Source organism: Ornithodoros turicata, chromosome 3 (genome assembly GCF_037126465.1).
Source record: "Ornithodoros turicata isolate Travis chromosome 3, ASM3712646v1, whole genome shotgun sequence".
NCBI classification, from domain to species: Eukaryota; Metazoa; Arthropoda; class Arachnida; order Ixodida; family Argasidae; genus Ornithodoros; species Ornithodoros turicata.
Genome location: NC_088203.1, coordinates 76,370,301 through 76,397,816, shown reverse-complemented (window position 1 = coordinate 76,397,816; position 27,516 = coordinate 76,370,301). Strand labels below are relative to the sequence as shown.

Genomic DNA, 27,516 nt, shown 5'->3' with positions numbered 1-27,516 from the left:
GATACACGCTGTTCTTACTATACTCCGTTATTTCAGAACCTGCCTATTAATTATGGAAGGCAACAATGCTGAGATTCGTAGAGAACTGGACTTCATTGAAGCACTTCCACTGCTGCATCAGTTTAAAATCACTACATTACCCGTTCAAGGTTTGTAACAGAGCTATGGTCCCTCCTTCACACACAACACTGTTCTTGCTTATCTAAATTAAACTATCTTCCTCCAAGTACGGCACCAGGACAAGCTAGACCTTATACGAGAAGCCTTACAACTGACACCCCAATCGTACAGGCAGCAGCTTAAAGTGTGTACCTTTAATATACCTACATGTGAGGTGTACCTATATTATGTCTCTCTTATCTTAGTTCTTGAAGTTGGCGGCATTATTGCATCTTCATGGTGATGATAAGAAAAAATGCAGAGGAACGGTTCTGTCCTTGCTCGCGGATGCTGCTGTTGTGGTAAGCCCTGTGCCTTAACTTACTTTCCAATACAGTAGAATCTCGATGATACGAATCTCACGGGGTCGCGGGAAAAATTCGTATCAAACGAATTAAACCAAAATAAAAATTGAGGCAAGAACATAGACAGTGACTGTTCATTTTCCGTTACTGTCAATGAAAGAGGTCGGTTGTAATGCTTTTGTTTCTTCGTTTTTGGCCAATGCTGCCGAAATACGCGAGATAATTCAAAAGACCCAGCACGTGCTTTTCACCCGCGAGTCGCGCGACAGTGGTATAAAGCGAGCTTCTCCTAAATCAAGCAGGCGTTAGGTGAAGCCGACTTGCGGAATGATGACGTGTAATGTTGCCACAAGTTGTCCTGATATGTTCCCTCTACGTGTTCTGGTCGCTGTTTTCCGCCAGAGCGATGTCGCACAGGGTCAAAAAGGTCAAAACAGAGATAAGGTGATAAGGTTCCGGGCCGTTCAATCCCTTTGATCCTATCTCCACCACCACCACCAAAAAGAAAGTCATTGCTTGCATTGCGCTACATGATGTAAGGAGTTTGTGGTGAGGTTCGCCCTCCCTTTTTGAAAGACGCGGCAGCATGGCTCTCGCGCTCTCGCGTCACGGGGAAACGACCTCTGTTGCATCCTCGGCTCATTCGTATCATTCGTATCATCCGTAAAGGTAAGATAACGCGTTCGTATCATCCGAACTCTAATACATGGGAAGAATAGGCATTCCGGCCGGGACTGGAAAGGAATTCGTATCATCCGTGATCGTATCATCGAGATTCTACTGTATATACTTATCATCCTGCATGAGTCTTGTGTTACAGACTGCACCATTAACCCTATGCTCCCTTTTATTACAAGGACTGTGACTACAAGCTTGGCTACGAGATCTGCTGCAAAATTGTGAACGAGGGCCATTCGGAAGGATGGAAAATTTGCCGCATGCTTGGCTCCTGTGTGGAATTTGAAAATCTAGAAGGCAGGTCAGTTCCTCGCCTCCTGTCTGGCTTTATCATTGTTGCAAGCTGTTATTGAGAGTCATGTTCTTCTGGTGTAATTGAGCAATTGTCTCACGTTCTAATTTGGGGTGCAAACCTTGACGAAAGCAAGCTCTCTCTGAAATGACTGTGCCATATATTGCTGTAATTTACAGTGTCTATCTTGATGTGTTATTTCAAAAATGCCTAAACTGTTCCAGGCACAAACTGCTCTCATTTGCTCTTTGTCATTGTCCGGACATAGCAATGGAGTCACTGTTATCAGCAGTACAAATGACGGAGGTCCGACAAGCCTATCAGTGTCTCGACCTACCTGCTGAAGACTGGTTTAACAGCTTTGACGCTCCCAAAGAGGTCTGCAGAAAACTCCTGAGGAGTGAGCTTGAGAACTTTATTTTTGTGTTTTTGTGTTCTTTTCCAAGAAGGTGAGCCATAGTGGCAGAAAGGGGACACCAAATCAATTTGGAGATTCTCCTGCTGCAATCCAAGATGACAAAGAGGGCACTTGGAAACTGCTGGGTGGAACAAAAACAAAAGCCGTTTTATCATCTCTTAGCAGCACAAATTTCTGGAAAGGCACATTGAAGTGAGTTTGTCATTATGCTGCGTATCATTATAAGTTAAGAATTGTTATTACTAGAGCTGGTGCCAAATTTGGAAAATGGAACGAATATCTGATGCTATTCGAATGCTATTTGCAACCTGTTTTCAGTATTCGAAATTTTTTCGAGTAGCACTGAAGCAAGGTATCATTCGCTACAGCCATTCTGCAAGTGAGCTTCTCCTCATTACATCCAAGAGTTAGGTGCAGGTTACCACCACTGTTCTTTCAGTGTGCGGCTCCATTCTGCAAGTTGGCTTTAACGCATTACACTCGAGCGTTAGGTGAAGCCCGCTTTACACTGTTTATACTATTCTGTCACTAAAGTTTACAAATTTTGAGAGCTCATGGTCAACACTGTACTCTGGGCATTGCAGGTTCCAGTAAATGTACTCCCAAGTTCCAGAGTTATGCTCAGTATGGAAATATGTGCAGTTCCTAAAAAAAAGTACAGGAGATTCACAATGTAAGCATAGAAATTAGGATATGCACACAAAGCAGGCTGTATGCAACGTGTTGACTAACTCTCAGTGCAGTTCATCCCACTAATGCAGTCTACCATACACAACACAAAGGGACCCTTCTCTCACGATATGTAATGCTGGATGATGAGGCTCACACGTTTGGAGCAGAACATCATCTCATGAACACACCACCACAAAATATTTCACCATGAGGTATTCAAAATTATTCAAATTGGGCCTTTCTAATTATTCAAATTTGATTTGCTACTTGAGCAAATTGCTAAAGACGCCAGCAACTTGGTGACAGGGTACAAGTTGCTTAGACACGCCGTGTGATGAGCTTTCATTGCATGCTAAAGAACCCTCAGGTGGGCTAAAGTAATCCACAGACCGACTGCTGTGGCGTCGCTCATGATCTCAGTTGTCTCGCGACGTAAACCCCCTATTATTATTATTATTATTTGAGCAAATTATTCAGATTCAATTCGCAGTGTAAGTGAAATATTCGTAAACTATTCGCATAGCTCTAGTTATTACTTATTAGTGACACAGTGAATATTTCTAACAAGGTGAGAATAGCTTTGCATAGCATAGGCAAATCTGATGGAGCTTGGTGTGATAGCACATGCCTTTGGCTCTATCCCTTGGGACAAGTTGAGTCCTACAGGTCAGCTCTACCCACAAATCTGACGATGTCTGTGATTAACTCAGGAGGGTGCTTGGTGCCTCCGAGTCACAGTGTAGTGCACCCACTTGCTTCAAACCATAAATTGTGCATTAGTCATGCTGTGGAAGCACTCGTCAAAGACAACGTAGTTAGAGCGCATTTCTGTGTTTTTGAAGCAAACAAGTAAACTATTTGTGTTAATGAAACAAGAGTTGCCTTCTCTGTCTGCCTTCGTCCACCATCTTCTCGTGTTCTCCACTCTCAACGTGCGGACTACATTAACCACTGGCGGCGACATACCTCTGTAGCTCTTATGTAGTCTTGGAGTATGGAAACTGTGTTTTGGCTGTGTCCATGATGCATGAACACTTTTGACACAGATAGTCAAAACTACACCCATGAGACCATGAAATGATTTTCGCAAATTCCGAATACCCTGCCGGAAACAGTGCTCATGATCCCTCACTATCATTGAGGCCCTTCGTTTTCTGCGATTCCGCGATTCTGCAAAAAATCGTGGAATTGTGGGTCCGCCGCGGAATATGAGGTTTTGTGCAGAATTTTACGAAAACCGTGTGCTTAACTCAGTTTATGCGCGAGATGAACGGACTTTGCTTGCACCGGGTCGGCTTGCGTTACACCGTAGATGTGCCAACCGGATAAGGCCACCAGGCCGTGATATGGCCCCATCTGTCTGCTGGAACAACCCTCTAACATATTAGGATTCTGGAGTGGAATGCAAATGCTGACCCCTGCTTTGGTGTCCATAGCTGTCAAGTACCTCTGTGTGACAGTAAACTCTGTACATGCAGAGAGGTCACTTAGCAAGTACAATCTGATAGTCAGTGACAAACGTCATTCCCTCTAAAAAAAATATACAATGTACCTTGTTATGCTAAGTCACAAAAGTTTTTGGAGCTGTAACTGTGTTCCACCACACTAAGAGCTAACAGAGTATTTTCTGTCTGAACTGGGGAAATTTGCCTTTTACCGCGGAAAAATGCAGAATTCATAGTTCCCTGCTGCGGAATTCAGGATTTGCCGCAGCAGAAAAAGAAGGGCCTTGACTATCATACACTCATCGACATTTAACCGTATTCAGTGCACAGGGGTGCAGTTACCACACAAAAAGAGCGGGCATGACCGCTGGATACATCCCTTCGAAACGGGCTTACGTCATCAACGTCCAGTCCTCTCAGCCAATTGTGCACGACCGGGAGCGTATATCTGCCATCAAAATCAGTAGAAATATGGCAAAACACAAAGGAAGAAGATTTGCTCACAAAAAACCATACGCGAGTTGACAACATCCCCTGCTTATGGTGTCACGTCCAGTTCGTCTCGCAGGTGGTTTGTAGCAGCCGCCATTCACGGCTGTGGTAAATATAGAATATTTTCAGAATATAATATAGAAATATATAGAAGTACAAAGAAATAATATAGAAATTGTTAATGTAGGATATATTATAAAATCGTTTGAACGATTTTCAACTTCATATTTCACAGGGTGAATGCTTTAGTACAGCGGAACAGATTCAAAATGATTGTCAAATATCTTTTCATGGTCCCTTTAATGTTCTTCAACGTTTGTATGCAGGAACCTTACCACCATTGGCCAGCGGAGGGAGCACAAAGAAGAAAAAACTAAGACTTCAAACAGCAACCTTAAAAGGCTAGGGTTGCCTTTCCTCTACTCCTCGCTCCATGATGATGTTCACGTTGGAAAGGTGAAGACCTTAAGTTTGAAGTTCTCTTTTTATGAATTAATGTTTGGTGGGTTCTCATTTCTTCCTGTATTGCAGTACGATTCCTCTTATGAGGGCTATCATCTCCCGGAGCGTACAGTGGTACTTGATGACCTTTTCAACGTTCTCAGGGCATCATTGCTGTGTGAATCACTCAAGAGCCTACATCACACTAATAAAGATGTTCAGGGTTTGTTCCAGAACACTCTTTGAATATTTGCACGTACTATAGAGATCTCTGGTGTGCACAGCTTCTGCATTTGGGAACTATAGCTGGTCGGCGCTTGCTGAGTCTACCTTTATGTAGGCACCAGAAAATAAGATAAAATTGAATCGAATTTATCAGTATTTGATATAGTTTTCTTTTATTACTACTCATCTGATGTATTTCTTCCTTTTCTTTTGTTGTTGCAGATGTATGCCAATCTCTGCTGCCTAGCTTAGCAAAAGCCTTTATTTCTGAAGATGTGCTAATGTGCTTTGGTAGTCTTTTTGCAGTTAATGAGGTAAGTTAAATAAGTACATGTCAGTGACTTACGACACTTTTCAAAGTTGTCAATGCGATGACTTCTTGCTATACATGTTGCAGTCATTATTTTGACAGTGTGAAAACAGTTCCGATACGTATAATTTTACAATACCCCACAAACATCCATAAGCAGCATATTGGCATCTTTGTTCTTACATTCGTCACGTTCTTACATTCGTCACATTCTTCCATTTGTTGTTCAGTGCTTGATAAGTGGCCGACCGATTTTTCGGACCCCGATTTTTCGGGCCTGCTCAATTATTCGGACTCGTTCCCCCGACGGCCGCGGGTCCCATAGAGTGACATATAAGAACGTCCACAATTTCGGACTCCTTGCAGCCGCGTCGCTCGATATTTCAGACTGTTTGTCCAACCAGCGAATTTCTCGCTTGGGGTGACGGAAAATATTAGTAGTATCCGAAATTCGTATCAAAAGAAATCAAACAACTAAAATATTGAGGCAAAAAAATAGGCAATGATTGTTCATTTTCCATTCCTCTGAGTAGAGGAGGTCTGTCGTAACGCTTTTGCGCCTTCGTTTTTGGCCAGCGGCTTGATTCAAAAGCCCAGCACGTGCTGACCGCCCGCGAGTGGCGCGACAGCGCTGTAAAGCGAGCTTCACCTAAAGCACAGATGCGTTAGGTGAAGCCGACTTGCGGACTTGATGACGGCGGTGTCTCTGTCAGTGTACAGTGACGAAATGTCGCTTCGGAAAATAGAAGCTGATGTTATCAGGCAGAGCTAGAAGAGCGTTAGGAAAGCATCGACAAATTTTTCCAGCCTACTTGTGCTTAGCAAAGTTTATTTTGAAGCGAAATTCGTTTTTTCAGGCTGCTCGATTGTTCGGACTTTTGCGCGATCCCCGCCGAGTCCTAAAAATCGGACGGCGACTGTATTTGAAGGCAGTTACTTGACCATTCATATTTCACTGGGTTTAGAATTTTCTTGGTTTTTGTAGCTCTAGAACAAGCTAGCGTTCTTCATTTCTGACAAGTGAATACCGCTTATTACTCGTTTCAGGTTGAACAAATCGAAGACTTTTTCCTGAGTCTTCCAAATACTCCTGTCGTTCTTCAGCTTGCATCCTACTTCTTTGCACTTTGTGCGCTGATATCGCTGCAGCCCAAACAAGCAGATACAATCTTACACAAGGAGCCTGCGGACATCCATTCTGAGGTGCACTACCTTGTAAGCGTGGTCACATATTGTACTGAAAGCACCATTCTACGCAGGTCGAAGACCAAGCTTTCAAAGTACCAGAGGACAAAGCTTACACTCGCCACTGCATTGACTTGGCCGCGAAATTCCACAAAATGCAAGTTGACTTGATTCAAGCGAAGTTACTCCGCGAGAGAGGTGGTAGTGTCGATGTGTCGAGGTTTGCAGAGGATGACCGTTACAAGAATGAGACTATATTAGGGATGGCATTGTAAGTTTTGTTTTGTTTACATGTGTCTTTGATGACTTCATGAGCTTCGTACTGTTTCGTAGAACAACGGATGAGGAGTCACTCCAGGTGGCTGTTTCCCTGGCGAGACGTTACAACATGCCTCTATGGGATGTTTATGCTTGCCATTTGGAATTCTTATTTTCCGAAGGCTGGTAAGATTTTGCCTACTTATTTTTCCGTATAATTTGCATCTTTGTGACCTAGCTAACACTAAAGAAATTTCACGTAATTATGGTTTGGTGTCAGGTGAAAACAATGAAAGAAGTTCGACTATTTTTAATAATTAAATTTACTTTATTATTAATTAATTTAATGTGATTATTGAGCTGCATATTATTTAACAAACTTAATAAAATAAAGGAAATGTAAGAGCGTGCGAATATTCGAGTTCTTGAATTCGAATTGAGTGCACGAAACGCTCGAACTATTCGATTCGCAAATCGAATATCCAATATCCCAGAATATGAACGACACGACCCCAAAAGTGGGCTTCACCTGATGCTTCTATGCATGACGTGAAGCCTGCTTTACAAAGTTGCCAGTCCTGCGGGACCAACACACAGGCGGGACAGTGTTTAGTTTAAGATAGCGTATTCATAGTTAATTGTGTATACATCGTCTGAGGAAGGGACGGCGTTCCTCCCACGCACTTTAGCGGTGCCGACGGGGGAATTTGATTTGATATCTGTGAGTTTGCCTTTAAAAAGTTAGGACTCTCAAATAAAGATTGCAGCACATGAACAAAAATCGTGGCAAACGCAAAACCAAACTACGGCATGCCATATTGTCATTATCTGTGTTGACGTTACCGAATGTTGGGGTTCAGCTGCATCTGTTAATAGCACAAGGCACAGAAGAGCATTTCATGCCGTCAACGTGCACAGTGTCCAGCTGCAAGTCAGGGGGGTAAAAGGGATTTTCTGTTTCCCGTCGGAAAAACGTGAAACACAGAGGAGGCAAGCCTGCGACACGCTGGCCTGGCAGAATCCAATCGGGCTGTAAATTATCGGTAGTTTTATGTGACAAAGTTACGATAATATCAAGCCCAAACTGCATCTAGTGACCACAGATCGGTACTTGTGACTCTCACGGATGAACGTGAGCCGCTCATGCTCAGCTCACAGTGTGTGAATGTCACTCATGTTCACTCATGCTTGGCTCACCTAGCTTGAGCATTGTTTCTTCACACACGTTCTCAGCTGACCATAATGAGCATACGAGTGAGTTTTGCCAAGGTATGCTAGCGACTAAATGGCACATTTGTTTATGTTAACTTCGCAATGTCTTAAGCAGGTCACAGTTTCATAAATGCTTGTGCACTTACTTGGTTGGGCAATAGGAGCGTGCTTCTTCTATGTTGTCATTGTTCTACCTTAGGAAGGCGTGGTTGACATAGAAATCAGTCCGCATGGAGGGCAGGCAAACATACTTTAATAAGGTTATATTCTAAGTGAACACACCGGGTGAACGTAAACTAGCCTTATGTATCCCTCGTCTATGAAGCTGTGGCCCCTTTCGAATTTGTTGCGCGGATGGAGCACTTGATGCTGCCATTTACGGCAGGATTTGATCATGGTTCGACAAACTGTTCCCATGTTGTTGCACCATCTATTGATTAAGGACACGAAGGCTTCGAGGATGAAAACATCACCTAGGATTGTCATTGTGAATGAGTCCACGTGTTGACAGAAATTGCTTTGTAGAAAACTGACAAAATGCTGTATGGATGACTGTAGATACCAGCTACGCGAGACGCACAAGCCGTCTGTGCTGCAGTCCGCCCTCCAGATTGTTTCCGTCACTTGCCACATGCCGGCAGCACTTTTTTTAAGAAGGTGCACTATCACAAAAAAGTGACAAGGTATGTCCAGTTGAAAATACTTTTCTTTTCAGTGGCGTGAGCTACATTGAAGGTCGACTCCAGTCTACGGGGATGCTGAAAGAACTGATGAGGGACCCAGAAAAGCTTCGACAGTGCCTGACCTTCCGAGTGTACCAGTCATTAGATGGCTGTGAGCACTCGCTCATGAGCTTCTACTATGCCTTGCTAGACAAATGTGGCAGTAATGTCACAGACATGCACGGTCTCAAGCCTAGAGATCATTTACAGCTTCTAGGAAAATTGAAGACTTTGTGTTCAGGTTTGTTGGTTATACATTTTATATTTGCTTGTTTTACGAGAACTTGTTTCAGCGCACTGTTCCGGCTCAGAAACGTCACCCTGTCATATTTCTGTCCAATAGGAGGACCCATAGAATCAGTGTCAGTCCCTGCTAAATTCAGCCCATGTATTAGGTGCTCTTAGTGTAGCACACCTTTTGGTAACCTCTGTACTTTTAACATTACTGGTTCTTCATCACTTGTGAAGCCAGCAGTTTTAGCTGTTTTGTGCATTTGTCCAAATTTTTAGTTGTGCATCAAGTTGCAGTAGCATCCTCTTTACTTCTGTCGTGCATGCCCGCCTAGTACTGTTTATTCTTGCAATCACCAAGCAGCGACCAGTAACTGATGGCCATGCCTTTGCCAGCCTGGATAGTTATGTTCAAGCACTTTAAGGCAGACTACGTAGTGCTCAAAAAACAAGGACAAACAAACACACATGGGTAGCGCATGTTTGTTTTCGTTTTTTTGAGTGCTACATAGTCTGCAGTATGTACCAACAGGCCCAGTCAGATGTTTTAAGCAAGCACCTTAAACTTGAAAGTAACCTCAGGCAGCTATGCCTACTTATTCCTGGATATCCCAAAGTCCCAAAACTATTCCTGACTAAATGCATACGGTTCTGTGGTGTGTGCACGAAACGCAGTTGTATTTTTGTTTTTGCAGAAATAGACTACAAGGCTCTTATTTCACCTGATGGATCTCCACTCGATATACTAGATCCATTTATCACAGCCGAGAATGTTGACAGTCTTGCTGGAATTGCACCCAACATTCCAAGCTCGGTAACTATGATGAACTAGCACCATGTAGAATGTGAAGCCTCTCCTACTCTAGCTTTGGCATAACCAGAGGCTGAGAGAAGGTTTTCAGTGACTTGCCTCTTACAGTGATATTACCTGAATTCTGAATACAGTAGAGCCTGTTTATTAAGGTCTACGATATAACGATAACTCTGATATTACAATCAAATTGCTGGTTCCCATCAGCTCACCCATTTAAATATGTACGTACATGTAAACAAGACTTCGATATAACGATCTTTGTGAAAGTGTTTGCTCACGTATAGCAGTCAGAATCCTCCCAGCGACTGAAAAAATGCATGAAAATCGACAAGCAAGATTCCATGTTTTCATTGAGTGCTTTATGTAGGTGCCCCTCTACAGCGAGCGCTACACTGCTCGCTTGCTCAAGCCACTTTCTGTTGTCTGCTCATGCAGTGCACAGATGGAGGACACGTTGGCTTAGTTTGAACCTATAGCAACATTGGAAAAGGCGATGGTGGTTGTGAAGACTTTTCCTTGTAACAGCGAATGAATTGGAAAAGATGGGAATTTGTAACAGACACCGTAGGCAGGCTGTTTCCTGTGAAGATCACTGTATGTATGAAGATGTCTGCGTTAAAGCACTGCACTTCCCACGGATAACTGCCGTTATCTATGTGGAAGTTGTCCATTAATAGAAAAGCATGATAACAGTTATATTAATATTACAAGTTCCCGAAATTGGAGCATTGGCAGCATAGGAAGTCCGTATTTTGCTTCCGAGCCCACACTTAGAAGGTCGTCCTGCTGACGCTCAACACGAAGTACGTCACGGAAAATATCAAGCACCCAAGCGCTTGTCGTCAGCTTCCATGCACCCATTTGAGATAGGAGTGTGAAAAGTGGCACGGACTTTCACACTCTCAGGTGTGTGTGTGGCGTTTGTGTCACGTTAACTGAGTGGAGTCTCAAACACTTGCGCTCCGGGGCGCCTACTTAATGCCTCAAAAGAAATAAAGAGCCTTAGCCTCCATAAGTATTATAGTGAAATCGTGGCATGTTTATCCACCCATGACTGATGGAGATGCGCGCTTTGCAAAGCACGCAACTTCGAAGGGGCTTGCGAGACGCAGAGGAGGATGCTCCCTCTCCACATCATTTTCTCACCCTCAGTTTTCTTCACGGGCGCAGTGCTGGCATCGCCTGAAGATCGCAGCATTGTAACGCCGCTCATTGCACGAGCACGGGCAGCATTACGATACTGCAAACTTCAGGTGGTGCCAGCTATGCACCCCTGGTTTGCTTGGTGGCCATGATGCCGTGTGTGGCATCTGCGGTTCCCGGTCATGCTTCGATAAAGAAAGGCACACGGCTTGAAGTGGCACATACTCAATGGATTTTCTACCGGCACAAACTCTCGTTGCGAAGTACCATGCCTTCCAAAATGTGAGATGGCAGACAGTTGCATGTTGCCACCCAAAAATGCATAGATCAATTACTATTAGACGAGGCACATTCAAATGGGCAAAGCAGTTCCGATAGTGAGAAAGATGATGACAGTAACACTGGCTGATGAGCAACGGACGAAGTGATCTATATCCAAAGGTGCGGAGCCTCACGTGGCATTGTCGGTTATGTTGTCCTTCGAAAAGCTTTTGACACAAAGCTATGTCAACTTATAGCTAGATAAAATGATTTGGTGCTCAGTGCCAGCAATTTTGCTAAAGCTCGTATATAACGATAACTGTGATATAACAATCGGATTTTACGTCCCTCTGAATATCGTTATAAATGGGCTCTACTGTACTTACTAGTCATATGCAGCATTTGATACCAAGATACTGTATTTGGAATCTCTTCAGTATACTGTTTGATTAGTTTGATTTGCTTTCATACAAGGAGCCATTTCATAAGTCTTTTATTTGTATAAGTATCGTAAGTGTATAAGTCTTGTCTTGTAAAGTACAAGTCATCGGGCAAGACTTGATAGCATTGAATGTGAAGTGATGTGTGAGGGTCTCCCAGCAGGGTAATTCCATTTTAAATCAACCAAGGTCCGCCGATGACATTTTTTGATTTCAGTGAAAAAAAATATATGTTTGAAACGATCTTGAGTGAAGACGAAAGCAGGTTCTCGGAGCCTCCTACGATCATCCTGGTCACAGATGTAGGTGGGTAAGGCGGCGGCGTCCTCGTGACGTGATTTTTTTCTCGCGACTTTTCAGCTTTGTGCAATATTGACAAAACTGTTGCAAAAGTTGTTGTTATACGCAGCTACGTATCGCGAGTCAGTATTCCACTCTCAGTCGCTAAGGCAATAATAGACAGACGCCATCTGTTGATCTCGCAATGGCATATAAAAGGGTTGCACGTAAATAAGAATGCCGATGTGGACATGTCCACAAATGAGTGCCAAAGGCGGGAATCAGTGCTACATCAGGGAGACCGAAGGTCCTGTGAAATGAGAAACGAGCGACGGCGTGCCACTCGAAAGTGGAGTCGGAGTGAAAGGCTGCAACAACTAGACCTGGGCACAGAGAAAAATTCGCTGCGTTTACCCTACTAAAATAGTGCAACATGTTTTTGCAGCTGCATTTAGGAGATACGTTGGCCTTTCAGTAACCGCAAACATTTTGGAATAAGTATCGCAGCGGCTGGGGTATGCCATACCAAACATCGGCAATTTTCTGCTCCCTTCTAACTTTACTGACGTACCTTTTGGCAATGAAACGGGATAGATAGAATGTTGTTCTATATATTGAACGATAGAGGAAAGATTGCGCATTAAAAATATATTTCATTTACGGCTATACGACCTGCCATCGAAGAGCTATGAGCACTAAAAAAATGTGCATTTTTTGCCATATCTGCTGATTTCTGCATTTTTTTTCTTCAGCGTCCCTTTAAAGTGTGACCATTTGAACTCCGTACAGGTGTACCAGGGTACCCATACTTTACGTGTGCCAGCTATGAGGGTTGTGACGCAAATAAAATGGCATCAGTAGGGCTGCAAAGTCGCGACAAAAAATCATGTCGCGAAGACTGCACCACCTTGCCCCCTCTCCATCTGGTTGATCGTAGGAAGCTCCGGGCACCTGCTTTCGTCTTCACCCAAGGTCGTTTTCAGCATATATTTTTTTCACTGAAATCAGAAAATGTCATCAGTGGACCTTGGTCGATTTAAAATGGAATTACCCAGCAATGTTTTGGATGTGGAGCATTGTAGCTGTTTTCTTGTTCTTATTTCTCATCTGTTCCTTCATCTTTCTAATTTGCTTTTCAGGAAGAAGGCCACTTAAGTGCATCTGCAATTTATTGCCTTTGGGTCTCAAAACAGTTTTTAGAGAAGGCAAAACAGCATGTTATGACTGCTGTGAGTACCTCTTGTGCAGCTGCTTTGAATGATGAGTCTAATGATCAGAATGCCGTCATATGCAGCTTCAACATGTATTGCCTGTAATGAATGCTGTATGTTCAACATGTACACAGGCAGGATGGTCAAAACATTTTGAAGAATGCAGGACGTACCTCAGTCGTCTGTCTCCTATGCACATGGTGACGTTTGTTGAGTCAACTGCATTGTCAAGAACTGCATTAGATTGCGTACGTTTTTGTCATTTACACATGGCATTTACACTTGCATTTTAATTGTCTTTCTCATTTTGAATCCACCTTGTTAGAGTTAAGGAGATTACACTTTACGCTGTGTCATTTTCTACTTCAGCTGAACAGAAGAATTCGAAAGGACGTGGTGAAGCAGTGCCTCAACATGGTGAAAGAGAAGGAAACAAAACAGCAAGAACACAGGTTGAATCTTTTTCCTGCGGGATCTGGGTTTTCTAAACTGGAACTGTACTCATTTTGCATGTTGTGCAAATAGTTTGATACGTAAATATGTTCAGTATGAACAGCCCTAGAACAGTTGTAATTTTATACACGATGTCGCAACTAATATGCACCAGTATATATACTATTAAAAAAAATTCTGACAGAATGGAACCTGCTAAACAGTGTTAGCATTCCTGTATCGTACTTGTCAGTACACGTATTTTACAGCGGTAGCTGTTAACGGGAAGGTCTTGGGGGGGGGGGGGGGGGGGAATCGTTGTGGCTGTACCACAAAACCCTCGGTTTCAGTTTGGGGTTCGGTTTCAATGACGCAAAACAAGTTAAAATAATCTAAAGCTAATAAAAGAGGTTTTGACAAACTCAAAGATGGGTATGTGGTCCAGGAAAGTGTCCAGATTTTTCAGCATTTCCTGTCCCGCTTTTGTCCCGATTTTAGTTATACTTTTGTCCCGCTAATCCCCTCTCTACACATCACCACTCACTTTACAGTTCACAAGGCACAACTCGTCACTCTCAAGTACTTGTGCATATATGTATCAGCAATAAAAGAGTCAACATCCATATGCAACAGCTACAGCTGAAATTCGTGTTACACAATTGTAACTGTCCTATAATTTTTTCACCATGCCCAAATTAACAAATAAATTAATCGAGCAATTAATTGATTGGCAATTCATGTCAATTAATTAATTGCATCATGAGTCAATAATTAATCACAAATAATTAATTATCTGCATATGTTTTTGCTTATGATGCATATCATGATCCCAGCTGCAGACAGCTGCTTCATCCTAAATGAGGCAATTAGCAATGATAAGAATGCACTGGAGAATCCCTTTGAACTTTGGTTTGAATTTGTTTCACATGGAGTGCTTGTTGGTACAATCATTAGGGTGATACTTTGGCAGGGAACAGTGGAAAGAGGCTTCAAATACCCTGCAGAAGTACCTGGCTCACCTTCAGAAAATTGAGGACGGCATCCTCGACAATGTTATGGATACCACAAATCCCTCAATACAGCCATATGCCGCTGAGTTTGAGCTTACAAGGGGCATCACCGAAAAGGTTGGCTAAACATGAGTTGTTTATACCTTTTCCGCAATGTATTTTTTGGAGTTGTACGAACTTACTCTCCTGTGCTATTACAGCTTGAGGAAATGCTACTGCATTGTGCTATGTCGGACGCATCATCTGAGCTTCTCCCCTCTCTGCTGTCGTGTTGCCCTCCCAATACAGTGGACAAGGAAGCAGTGGATGTGTACTTGGATGCGGTACTCTTGATTGCAAAACAGCTGAGGTGGGGCATTCATTACAATTTTTGGTATAACTAGACTCCATTACTTTTAGGGGTGTGCGAATCCAAATATTTTAAGTCGAATCGAATATCGAATCAAATGGGGGAAAAAATTTCAAATACCGAATCAAATATCGAATATTCCTGCAAAATTTACAAAATGTGACTTTCGCACTAAAAGTTTTCATTTTGTAGCCCATGGCTTTAGTGTAATTTTTCTGGCATTAACTGTCACAAGAGAGACATGCAATTCTTCTGTTTAAAGCCCCTACACTTCAAATTTACATGAGAGTGTTCCCAGCTTTCCAGGTCAGCCTACACTTACTGGATTGCTGGAGTGGTTGCCGTCATTTCAAAATTTTATGTCAGGCAGTAGCATGTTACACGGACGAGGCTGTATTTGCTTCAGACAACCACAGGCCATTTGTGAAACAAACAAATTGGCATCCTGCCTCAGCTTTGCCATGAACACCCTTTAGTTTCTTTGCACTCCCCCTGGGAAGCTGCACTACTGAAATCTTAGACGTAAAGGGCATTTTTAAGACACCCTCCATGTTCGTGGGCTGTAGTCATTATTCAAGAGTATTAACTTTTTAAAGGCAACCTCACAGACATCAAATCAAAGTCCCTCGTCAGCACCACTAAACCGCATGGGGGGACACACCTTCCACAGACGATGTCTACAAAACTAACTTTGGATAACTTTATCTTAAACTAAACACCGTCCCACCTGTGTTGGTCGTGCAGCAAGGGCAATTTCATAAAGCAGGCTTCGCCTCGTGCACGGAAGCATCAGATGAAGCCCACTTTCGGGTTGTGTCGTTCATATTCGTGGAATAGTCGAATATTCGTGAAATCGAATATTGGATATTCGATTCGCGAATCGAATAGTTCGAGCGTTTGATATTCAATTCAAATTCGAGAACTCGAATATTCGCACACACCTACTTTTCAGTTCTGTTCTTCCAGTATTGTTATATGATGACTCGGTATTATCTTAAAAGTTGAAAGCAGTATAAAACAAACAATAATGGTCACTAAAGCTGGCGTTTGGGCGCTGCTATTTTTGAAAGACAAAATTTTAACAACTATAGTATTCTTCATTGAAGTGGAAATTATGTTCAAAGCCAGCAAAATATGAATATCAGCAAGTATACTGCATATATATGTACAATCACATATTTATTCCTCAGAAACGTTTAGGTACCACAATTGCATAGAAAATAGTAAACCTCTGTGTCATGTTGGGGGCAACACTGGACAAAGAAGCAGGCACTGCAGCAGTACTGACTTGCCACTAGAATGACTTTATTTTCATGAGAAACAAAATTGTTTAATACTTTCAAGCACTGACACCCAGGGATCAGAACTGTTATTTCTTTCGGTTCGGTTCGGGATCAGGTTCAGGCATATTGGTTCGGTTCGAGTTCAGCTCCGCAACGTCAGCAGCAAAGTGAATTTTAAGCAATTGCCATGGGTTTAGAAGCAAGCACATCCTTACGAGTCTCAAACACAAATGTACTTTTGTTGTTATTGTTGCAGACACAGCAGTGGTTCACAGCAACACTGCGTCTTACAGATCTGCATTTCAGGCGTAACGTTACGGTAGCATACTGTACTCTCTATGTTGCTGAGAAGCTTATTTAGTGACTCTAATCCTGCTCAGGGACTGGCCGTTACTTTCACAGCCCGAAATGAAAACTTGGGGTTGCTGAACGACAAAAATCGTGTACTAGGAAGCCTACAACTGCCAAAAGGATGCCCTCAAAACTAGCACAACTGAATGAAAGCAATAGTAATGAGGAGGAAATACCTTGTGCACTTGGGTTGCACTTTTGTTATGTTCAGTTTCGGTTTAGAATTTGCTTGGCAATGTGGCTCAATCCGCTTTGTGAGTCGTAGTTCCGATCTCTCACAATACACTTTACGTCTGAACCGGTTCGTGAACCGGTAACCTCCTAAATTTATTTCGGTTCAGTTCCGGTTTGGTTCAACACGATAAAAAAATATTTTGGTTTGGTTCAGTTCCGGTTCAGCGAAAAATACGGGTTCTTAACAGTTTTCGGTTCGGGTTCAGTTCCGGCTCCTATTCCTGCTTACATGGCGATGGGCACACCATGGGCACCCATCACACACATTTTATCAGGGCACTTGGTTGATCACTGCAATTTGTACGTGACCCTCTTGTTTGCCATGGAAATCGTCAACACACTCGAGGTCACATTGCAGCAGGTAGCCTCCAGGCAGAAGGACTCTTTACTGTTAAGTAGAGGTGTGCGCATATTGAAATTTTTGAATACGAATACATCTGCAAAATTTCCCTTCGAATATCGATCGTATTTCGAATATCAGGTCATGGGATAAAGACTTCAAAGGCCTGGTTTCACCAACACCAATTAATATTTGCACGGAGATCAATGGTCCCTCCAGTTGAATTTTATGCTGAACTCTGCTTCACTATAGGGAGTTATTGTCACTGGAACATTCATCACATCACAACTAACGTTCAAAGTTAACCTGCGTTGGTGGAACCGGGCCCAAGAGTGACAGTTAAGCCCCGGTAAACTAACGTTGTCACAGTTATGCGCTGCTGGTCCTTAGAAAGATACCCCAGGACACGTACTTGAAAAGGACTAATAAGGAATAGATATTAGTGTATTGATTTAACACAAGGCATACACGCTTGTCTGCACATATACAGTCAAATTATTTTTACAATGAAACAATGTGTTGTTATCATGAGGCAAACTGAAAACTGTAAGAACAACTTGCACTTTCGAAAATCCTTCATGGGCATTGAAAACCTGCATTGTAAGTACTGGTGAAACAGACAGACAGAATGGAGTAATGACATTTTTGGAATGTGGGATGGTTTACTGATGAGCACATCTCAGTTCACAGGTTATCAGGAAGGAGAACGAATGTAGCAAGTGCTCTCGTCTTGCACTGGCAATGCCATCCGCATTTGTCTTTTTTGTGGGAAACTATACCGTTTCACTGTTCTCTCACACGTGAGACCATCATTCCTAACAGTAATGCATAGTTCGTTACAGCGTCATTCATTAGCGCTGTAATACTGCAATCTTCGGCGATGCTGTATAGCTCTGCCACGATTTTTTTCTGCTACGTTCGTTTCAGCACTGCTTTCATTTCATGTACAGCCATATATGTCTTGCTATCACCTGTAACAACAGTGAGTGCAGTTTCAAATGAGTCTGCAGCATTATTGCCATCCTAGTTGGAATTTTTAACAAAGCGGTCACACAACGCCAGGGTTGCAGAGACCGTGTCGAAGTATCGTCACATATTCCACTCCTCGATTATCGCTATGCACGCGCCCATGATTGATTATTGTTCGCTGATGACTGATACAAACCTTGAATATATAGCAACGCAAAGTCACTATGTACTACAAACTGAAACTGAAAACATGCGTTCGAGATGCGGGTTCTGGCTACGCACTCAGTGGCATGGTAAACAGCGGTGTTCACTGAACACCTACAAAATTTCGATATATAACCAGACTCTAACTGAACTGTATGCCTCACACGAATGTTCAGAGTTTGTTGGCAATCCACTAAAGTCGTGGTTGTGCTGACGATGCATGACGCGTAGCGCGGTTTCATGCTTCGCTGGGGAGGACTTTAATGGCGGCTGCACACAACTGCGTACTAGTTTTGGTTTCAGTTAATGAAAGCGTAGTGACGCATTCGCAGATGAACGTAACAACCCCGAAAGCTCCACGTGTCGCTTTGCAACTGTTCTACAATTCAAGTATGTCGCTGTCACCGCAAATTCAAGCACACAACCTACAACAGCAGCTTGGTAGTAAGCTACTATGTTATTTGAAAGTATAATCGAATACTCAAACTTTGTCGAATATTCGAAAACTTTGAATATCAAATTCAAATATTTACACACATCTACTTTTAAGATTTTACATAAGGTAAGGGTGGTACATGGCATTATCATGCTAATGATTATTGATTGCAAGATGCAGCTTTTATAAATTTGAATAATTTTTGTAACAAAAGCAAGGGATTAAGCTGGTACATTGGAATTACCGCTCAGAATTTCCTGAGTTTTATTTTCATTATGCCAGACAGACTGCTGAAAATACATTGCTTTTTCTCCAGAAGAATCAATACAAGTATGACCAAACCTGAAACTGTGATTGTAACAATTGTCGTGGCTTCTCTGTAGAGACCCATCACCAAAGCTTCATAAGATGTTTGGGCAAAATGAGCCTGAGGATGTACTAGAGCACGTTCTCCAAAAGGCGTCTTCAGCTTGGTGAGTCAAAAATTCAGTAGCACAATGTGTTGCAGTGGTTTGTGAATTTATCTCAGTAATCATGGAACGGTCTATTGCATCTTCAGTGAGGACTCTCTTTTTTCCGACCTTGCTCTGGATGTGCTCCGTCCTTTTTGCCTTGATGCAACCATCAGCATCAAGATTAGACTGAATATTTTAGAAATACTCGAAAGGGTAAGTTACTTCGATTGTGCATTTCCATACCACAGAGCAGATGCTAATTGTGGATTTACTTTTACAGACTGTCGACCTCTCTGGGGACGACGCAAATCTTTTGTTGCTACTTCGTCTGCAAGCACTCATACTCACAGAATGGCCGGACTTTGATGTATGTAGTCACTGGAGTGAACCATTGCTGTTGCATTCATTTGCAATATCACGGAGTGCAATGCAAATTACCAGGGCTATTTCAGATAGGAACAAAAAGTCCTTGTTAACGTTACAGATCCAGAAACAGCTTTCGAAACTAATCAACAAACCAATACAAAAGCGACAAAAAGTAGGGTGGAAGTGTGTAATGCAGCCTACAGCTGCCTCTCTCAGACGGCATGTCATCCCATAGCTGTCACAAGACGTGCTTCCACCTGGGGCAGACTTGCGCTACGTGCCCCCCCAATTAGACGCTCTGGAAACAAGAATGAGAAAAAAATTCATTTCCGAGCTCAAAATTCTCTTGATTCTCGTTTTATTGTCCAGCCTAGCTCTCGGAACCTGCCACCGGTGTCCCCTCTGGCATACTGTGCACATTTTCTAGCATAGTAACAGATGGTATCCAACAGTTTGATTGTACTGTTTGACTGTTGTAACAGATATGGCACCAAGTAAAACTGCCTGTGAATCATTGTATTTTTGTTTTTCTCCTTGTTCGTTTTGGGCTAACTTTTGTGTAATTTATGCATTGTTATGAGTCGATGAATCGAATCTATTTTTTATAGGGGTGTGCGAATATTCAAATTCTCGAATTCCAATCGAATATCAACCTATTAGATTCACGAATTGAATACTTTGAGTGATTGATATTCAATTTTGTTCCTATTTAGTTCAATGTTCCTATTGTTCCCTGTTGGTGCTAACAGCCTTGGATGTTTCCCTTTTCTCTGTCTTTCTCTAGCTTGACAACAGGGACGTTCTTGACAGTACGTCACGGCAGAGGATGTTCGAGCAGCTGCTAAGTCAGTGCCACAGCGTGACACAATGCACAATCCTTGGGAGAGTTCTTACGTGTGGTTCACCTCTACCATCTTTCGATTTAGAGTAAGGAATGGAACATATTTCTTTGAAAAAATGTGTTGTAAGGTGATGAGATGGAAGATATTTTTATTTTTCAGTGAGCCAGAAGAAAACCCTTGGTCACAGCTAATTGCTAAGGTTCTTGGCTTTGGCAACGAGCCAAGTACCCTGACCGCTGCTTATGACCTATTTACATTGGCTGTCCAGAATTGCCGTCTCAACCTCAGGGTATGTTTCTCTCTCGAGATGCAGGTATAATGAGATTGAGAAGTTGAACGAGCAGTGAAACAATATCTAGGATTCCTCGGAAACTGTGCTTAATTCATCAAGCAGTGTGTCAGGAGAAAAATATTTTTGCTGAATGTAATGCTGTCACTGCACAATTCAATTACAAAAATGCCCCAACAGAAGAGGTGCAGCCGGATCTGGTGCCCTTGCGTCGTGGAGTAATATCAATGTCACTCATTCTTTCATAAGTAGGATGAGTGTGGGTATGAAAATTCGTACCCGCACCCGCACCGCACCCGCACCGCACCCGCGGGCGAACGACCGGCATCCGCAGCAATGTCAGTGGCTCAACCCGCATCCGCACCCGCACATCCCGACACGCATCTACATACCCGCCGATATACCCGCAGCCGAATTCGCACGCATGTTTCAGTTATGGCACATGATCGTCACAGCACGAAATGATTTATTTATGCGGGTGACAATGTCCGTTAGCGAGCCACTTATCCAAAGCGTACGCTGTGATGACTGCTGACATGGTTGCCAGCTTACTGATGCGGAGAGTACCAGTCATGGTGTCGAAAGCTAGCCAAAGTTAACCATATGTGGCAAACAACAACTTTATTTTGATATGATGAATTGGATATGAACGTCTTGGAAAGTATTTTGGGTCGAATGTTCGCAATGAATCGGGTCATACACCAAAATCCGACGGGTTGGTTTTGCACCAGCAGGTGTTACGGGTATACCCACGTAATCCATGGAGGCAACCCGCGATGACACGGAAATGTGTACCCGCAAAGAACAAACTGGCATGGGTATCCGCGTGTATACCCGCAATGCGCTCATCTTTATTCATAAGCACTGTGAAGGAACTAAAAAGTTTCTAAACCACGTTTCAGATCCGAAACCTTTGTCATGTAACACGTGTCGTCTCTTGTCCAACCCACTGCATACGGAAACAACACATTTATGAAGACTGTCTTTCACTGCTCCTTAAATAGAAGTGTGTGCAGTCTAGTATTTCATGCAAATGGTCACATATCATTTTTGCAGTGTTGTCAGACTGTGTTCTGCAGCATCAAAGACACTGGCAGTGTGCTTCATGCACTCAAAATAGCGTTCTACTCCGATCACCGTGAAATTCACGAAAAAGCAGTTGAGCTTCTGAACTCTCTGGATGACGTAAGTCGAAGTGGTTTGTTGTTATCATACAGGGTGACATAATCATAACATTCAGCAGTAGCATTAACATTCAGACGGTAGCATGCTGAAATCAGGAGAATTCTATGTACCACACACATTTTTGAACATGGTCAACAAGAGCAATAGGAAAGGTACTACGAGAGTAAGAACACTGTTTACTGAAACTGTGGTGCTGCTGCACAATGTTTTTCATCATTTAATGTAAATGTATTACCATGGTTCTACATGTGCAGCACATGCAGTTAATTTATTTGCTTGTGTGTGGAATGTAACAATGAGATGAATAATGTAAATTTTCACACGGATACAACATGTGCAGGCAGTTCCAATTGCTTCAAATGGTACATGTACCACTAAGCTTTTGCATAAAAAATCAAATGCAACTGTGATAAATGTGATGTAGGCAGGCCTTGTGTCTTTGCTGTCACTGCCATATAGGAAATGTGTCAGGGCTAGCTTAGAAACACTTTAATGCACAGATTTGATGGCAGTGAAAATTACTTTTAGAGTCGAAGCGAGTGCAGTTATTGTGCTGGCATAATTAAGAACTTGTAGCTGTTACTACAGTTAATCTATGTCTAAGGCCCCTGGTTTTCTGCTGCGGCAAGTTCAAAATTCTGTGGCACCGACTTGTAAATTCTACAATTTTCCGCGGCAAGCAGTCAACGGCTGCTTGAAATGGGAAACACTTTATTTTCTTTGATAATGCGGGGACAAAAATATTTTATAAAATTACAGATTGTGTTGCTCAGCAATACATGACATCTTGATTTCTCCTCTGACGAAGACAAAGGTCTGTCACCTGCAACCATTTTATACCTGCTGAAAGATGTTTCAGCATCTACGGAGTTTATAGAAACTTTATAGGAAGGAGCTTACAATACATGCCCTGAGGAAGTTACAGGACACCCTTTTGTTTCTGGGCTGTAGGCATTGGTTAAGAATCTTGAAAGGCGAACTCCCAGACATCAAATCAAAATCCCCCACTGCCACCGCTAAACTGCACACGGGAGGGACGACACTCCTTCTTCAGGCGAAGTATACACAATAAACACACAATATACACAATAAACTTATGCTAACATTATCTTAGGCTAAACTACAATCTGTCTGTGCTGGTCCTGCAGCATGTGTAGTTTCGTAAAACAGGCTTCACCTCATGCAGGGGAGCTTCAGGTGAAGCCCACTTTCGGGAGGTGTCGTTTGTATTCGGCGAACAGTCGGATATTCGGAAATCCGAATGTTGGGTATTCGATTCGCGAATGAGATACTTCGTGTGACTGATATTTGATTAGAATTCAACAACTAGAGTATCCGCACACCCTTAAAAATAAGGGATTCCGTTAAATTCCGCGTCGAACGAAGGATTCCACAAGATTTTGCGGAATTACGGAAAACCCGGGGCCTTATCGATGTCATTTAGATATTAGATACTATGACCCTGTTACACATACCATATCAGGGCTATCGTAAATGCAGCATCTCCTTGAGTAATATGACACACGGGGGGAAGGAGGAATACAGGAGCAATAAATTTGAGACTACAAGAGAGTAAGGGAGTACAAACGGACGTAAACATCAACAGACTGCGTGGATTTTAAATCAAATTTGAAAACAAAATTAGATGTCTCACGGATCCGTGGGCATAACCGCACCAGCGCACACCTCTAGGAATGGAATGCGTGGGCAGTGCATCCACCAAAGGAAGGCTCGAATTCACATACAGTAGAATCTCGATGATACGAACCTCACGGGGTCGCGGGAAAAATTCGTATCATCTGAAATTTGTATCAAACGAATTAAACTAGAATAAAAATTGAGGCAAGAAAATAGACAGTGACTGTTCATTTTCCGTTACTGTCAATGAAAGAGGTCGGTTGTAACGCTTTTGTGTCTCCGTTTTTGGCCAATGCTGCCCAAATACGCGAGATGATTCAAAGGACGTAGCACGTGCCTTTCACCCGCGAGTCGCGCGACAGTGGTCTAAAGCGAGCTTCTCCTAAAGCAAGCAGGCGTTAGGTGAAGCCGACTTGCGGAATGGTGACGCGTAATGTTGCCACAAGTTGTCCTGATATGTTCCCTCCACGTGTTCTGGGGTTCTGGTCGCTGTTTTCCGCCAGAGCGATGTCACGCCGCTTCGCGGTTTATTGTTGCGAGGGGGGTAAAAAGGTCGAAACAGAGATAAGGTGATAAGGTTCCGGGCCGTTCTATCCCATTGGTCTTATCTCCACCACCACCACCAAAAGGAAAGTCATTGCTTGCATTGCGCTACATGATGTAAGGGAGTTCGTGGTGAGAATCGCCCTCCCTTTTTGAAAGACACAACAGCATGACTCGCGCGCTCGCGCGTCACGGGGGAACGACCTCTGTCGCATCCTCGGCTCATTCGTATCATCCGTAAAGGCAAGATAACGCGTTCGTATCATCCGAACTCTAATACATGGGAAGAATAGGCATTCCGGCCGAGACCGGAAAAGAGAGTTTTAGTGTATCGTACGCTATCGCCTTTGCGTACGTAGGGGATAGCGTAGTGGTTCTGCGCAGTGCGCGAAGCTCTCTTTATGTTTTGCGCGTGCGCATAACCATCAACGCTATTCCTTACGTACGCAAAGGCGATAGCGTACGATCCACTAAAACTCACTAAGAATTCGTATCATCCGTGATCGTATCATCGAGATTCTACTGTATTACAATGAAGTCTTATTCCCAGGAGTCCTTTTCGGGTACTGTTCTTTGTTATTATTTGGGACAGTTCCACATGTTCTTCATAGCTTTTCTTTTGTGTGTGTGTGTGTGTGTGTGGTCACTTACTTACTGCCCCTAGAAATTTTGGACATGTTTACATACAGCAATGGTAGATGGGTTGTCGTGAAACGGAGTGACAGAGTGAGTACTTAACCCCCTTGAGCAGAAACAGCCAGGCAGTATGAAGAACACCATCAACCAACAGCGAGCACTCACATTGTTTATGTACAACCTTGTAGGTGTCTGAAGGCAGCTATGATGCAGAGGTCCTGGAACGAATCTTAAAGCTTGGATTGCTCCCAAAGATTGCACCATCGTTGCTGTATCAGCCAACGACGGAGTACTTGATAGAGCATCAAGATCCTACTAAAGAGCACTTGAATGTCGATACTATAGTGAAGCAACTCATTGACGCTAAAATGGACCCTGAGGCGGGCACACTTCTTCTTCAAGTGCGTCGCACGCACCCGTCTCTAATGACTTTCTCAGCAGCACTCAGTACGGTGGGACGTTGGTTAAAACTCCAACCGCCATTATAGAATTTGTAATTCAATAGGTACACTTATGAACAGAGGCATTCCTATAAAAATAGGCGATCATGAAATTATGAGTATTTATTTCAAGTGGATATTGTCCTCCAATATTTGTCTCAAAGAGAGATTTTTATTAAAACAAAATAAGAACTATAAGAACTTTGTGTGTCATGTGTCCTGCTGATTCTATCGTGTGTCATGATACAGCATTAGCCTGTTTCATCAGTTTGGTAGTCAAAAATGCCAGTAATGCACCAGTAATTAGTGAATTAATTAGTATCTAGTGAATTGTCGTCGAATGAGCCTGGGGACACTGAGCTACTCCAGCTACCATTACTTACCATAGTACCATATAAACTTTTCACTTTTTGGACACATTTTGGTTGAAACCAGGCCACAGGGTAACTATGACTACATACTGTGAAATTACTCATTCTACTGAAATTGTTGAAGCTTAACAGCCAAAGGGTTCCGGAACGTATCTTTTGCCTTTTGGTTGAGATGCGACGTCGTCATCCTCGTCATGCTGCAGATAGAAGTTAGTTAAGAAGTAGTTGTGAAAAGTGGAATTATGTCTCTTTCTTGAACGGGTTGTCACGCAAGCAGTGGCGTCACTAGGGGGATTCACAATCTGCACCGGGTGACGCGCCGCACCTGTACCTCTCTTTCACTGCGGCGACATGAGGAGCCCTCTGCGAGCACATTATTTTTTTGTACCTGTGGTATGATATTGTTATTTATCGTGTACCGTTTAGTATGGAAAGGGATCCATTATAGAGGGGGCAGGGCCGGCGAGATGGGGCAGCCGGGGCTGGTGCCCAGGGGTCCATCCATGCCTCTTCAGGGACTCGCAGGACCCGAGACCCGTCGTAATCATATTGTAGAACTTGAAATACTTTCACTGTACTTTAACTATGTTATCGAGATGTGAGGAGAGGGCCTGGACATTGCCCCTCCCCAAGGCCCGAAATTTCTCTTGCCGGTCCTTGGAAGGGGGGTGACGCAAAGAGCTCCCGCACCGAGTGATGCGTACCCTAGACACCACTGCACAGAAGCACCGCCGAAACTAAGCTCACGGAACAGTTGTCAAGCCGATGCTTACCCACCACATTGAGCAGTAGCCTCTTGGTCTTCAAGCGTTAGTTGTTATTTACCTGCACTATTGGAGTATTTTAGTTGTGTGGAATGTACGTGTATAGACTCTTCTGGAGTTGTTGAACTACTGGACAGTCCCATACGCAGGTTTTGTGATGACCGATTGTTTATAACGATATACCACAACGGACGGTGGCGCAAACGGCCCTTAGTCTTTCGCGATTCGCTCTTCCTGTGACGTCACGGGAACTCGCGCGATCGATTGCTGTACGCTCCCGCGCGTTTACTATACACGAATTTCCGCACACGCCCTTTGTACTGTATACGTTAGTGTACCGAGATTTCAATGGGCAGTTCGCTCTCCAAGCATTTCGCCGAGTTTTGATTGCAGGGGTAAATCTCTAATTCACCGAAATCATTGTTTACTTTTCGCTGAGTTGAGTGTTATAATTTGTTATCGTCATTATAAATCAATATGGAATCCACACGGTTTGAAATTTCCGCGCAGGGAGATGTGTGCGCAACGTCCGTGTGACGACCCGAGGGCGCTCCCTTGGCGGCTCACATCCTGGCGAAACGTCACGGAAACGTCACGGGAGCTACTGGTTAATAGATTCTCGCGTACTCGCTCCTCCCCGAGGGTGCGGGCTCGCTGTCGGCTCTCACGACAAGATAACTCTAACTCTGGAAATACTATGCGTCGGTTTCGAGCGAGAGGGCTCCAGTCCTTGAAGTCAAACGCGTGCGAAATTTCACGTTGAACGTATCCTCGCGGTATGAAAGATCTCTTTACTTTCACACCAACAACAGCAACAAAAGAAAGGGTCCTTCCAAAGAAGCACTGTAACGCGAAGCAGCCTCCGATTGGTTTCCTCAAACGATTTGCCCAATCACGGAATATCGTATGAGGAGACCAGTCGGAGGCCGCGGTGTCGCACTTGTTGAAAAAGAGGGAAGGTGCAAGCAGCGGTTTCGTTCGTGCATATAGATCACGGACGACGCAACGGATAAATCTCGTTCCTTTTGTATTGCTGTCAGTGTAACGGCATCTTTCATTCCTCAAGGTGAAATTCTTGCACTTTATTGCCCGCTTAACCCGCAGGCCAACCGCTGTCTAATGGGCATGCTGATCGCGCAAAAAACGAAGGAACATTGGGAAGATGATCTACAAAGAATATCTCAGA

General features: G+C 43.3%; 1 protein-coding gene across 1 annotated transcript in view; it reads left to right on the top strand.

Annotated features, from left to right (window-relative positions):
* LOC135389688 (NBAS subunit of NRZ tethering complex-like) overlaps positions 1-25,397 on the top strand; it is a 55,205-nt gene extending 29,808 nt beyond the window's left edge. The window contains exons 32-57 of the mRNA XM_064619722.1: positions 37-149; positions 228-304; positions 366-461; positions 1,322-1,443; positions 1,659-1,812; positions 1,881-2,044; positions 4,788-4,917; positions 4,993-5,125; positions 5,350-5,441; positions 6,485-6,640; positions 6,697-6,893; positions 6,956-7,066; positions 8,808-9,055; positions 9,741-9,859; positions 13,122-13,211; positions 13,328-13,441; positions 13,563-13,645; positions 14,596-14,752; positions 14,836-14,984; positions 19,185-19,274; positions 19,361-19,469; positions 19,537-19,623; positions 20,407-20,549; positions 20,624-20,753; positions 21,810-21,938; positions 24,944-25,397. Of these exons, the coding sequence (XP_064475792.1) occupies positions 37-149; positions 228-304; positions 366-461; positions 1,322-1,443; positions 1,659-1,812; positions 1,881-2,044; positions 4,788-4,917; positions 4,993-5,125; positions 5,350-5,441; positions 6,485-6,640; positions 6,697-6,893; positions 6,956-7,066; positions 8,808-9,055; positions 9,741-9,859; positions 13,122-13,211; positions 13,328-13,441; positions 13,563-13,645; positions 14,596-14,752; positions 14,836-14,984; positions 19,185-19,274; positions 19,361-19,469; positions 19,537-19,623; positions 20,407-20,549; positions 20,624-20,753; positions 21,810-21,938; positions 24,944-25,243 (3,493 nt within the window). The 3' untranslated portion in view covers positions 25,244-25,397. The remainder of the gene's footprint in view (positions 1-36; positions 150-227; positions 305-365; positions 462-1,321; positions 1,444-1,658; positions 1,813-1,880; positions 2,045-4,787; positions 4,918-4,992; positions 5,126-5,349; positions 5,442-6,484; positions 6,641-6,696; positions 6,894-6,955; positions 7,067-8,807; positions 9,056-9,740; positions 9,860-13,121; positions 13,212-13,327; positions 13,442-13,562; positions 13,646-14,595; positions 14,753-14,835; positions 14,985-19,184; positions 19,275-19,360; positions 19,470-19,536; positions 19,624-20,406; positions 20,550-20,623; positions 20,754-21,809; positions 21,939-24,943) is intronic.
* Positions 25,398-27,516: the final 2,119 nt, after the last annotated feature.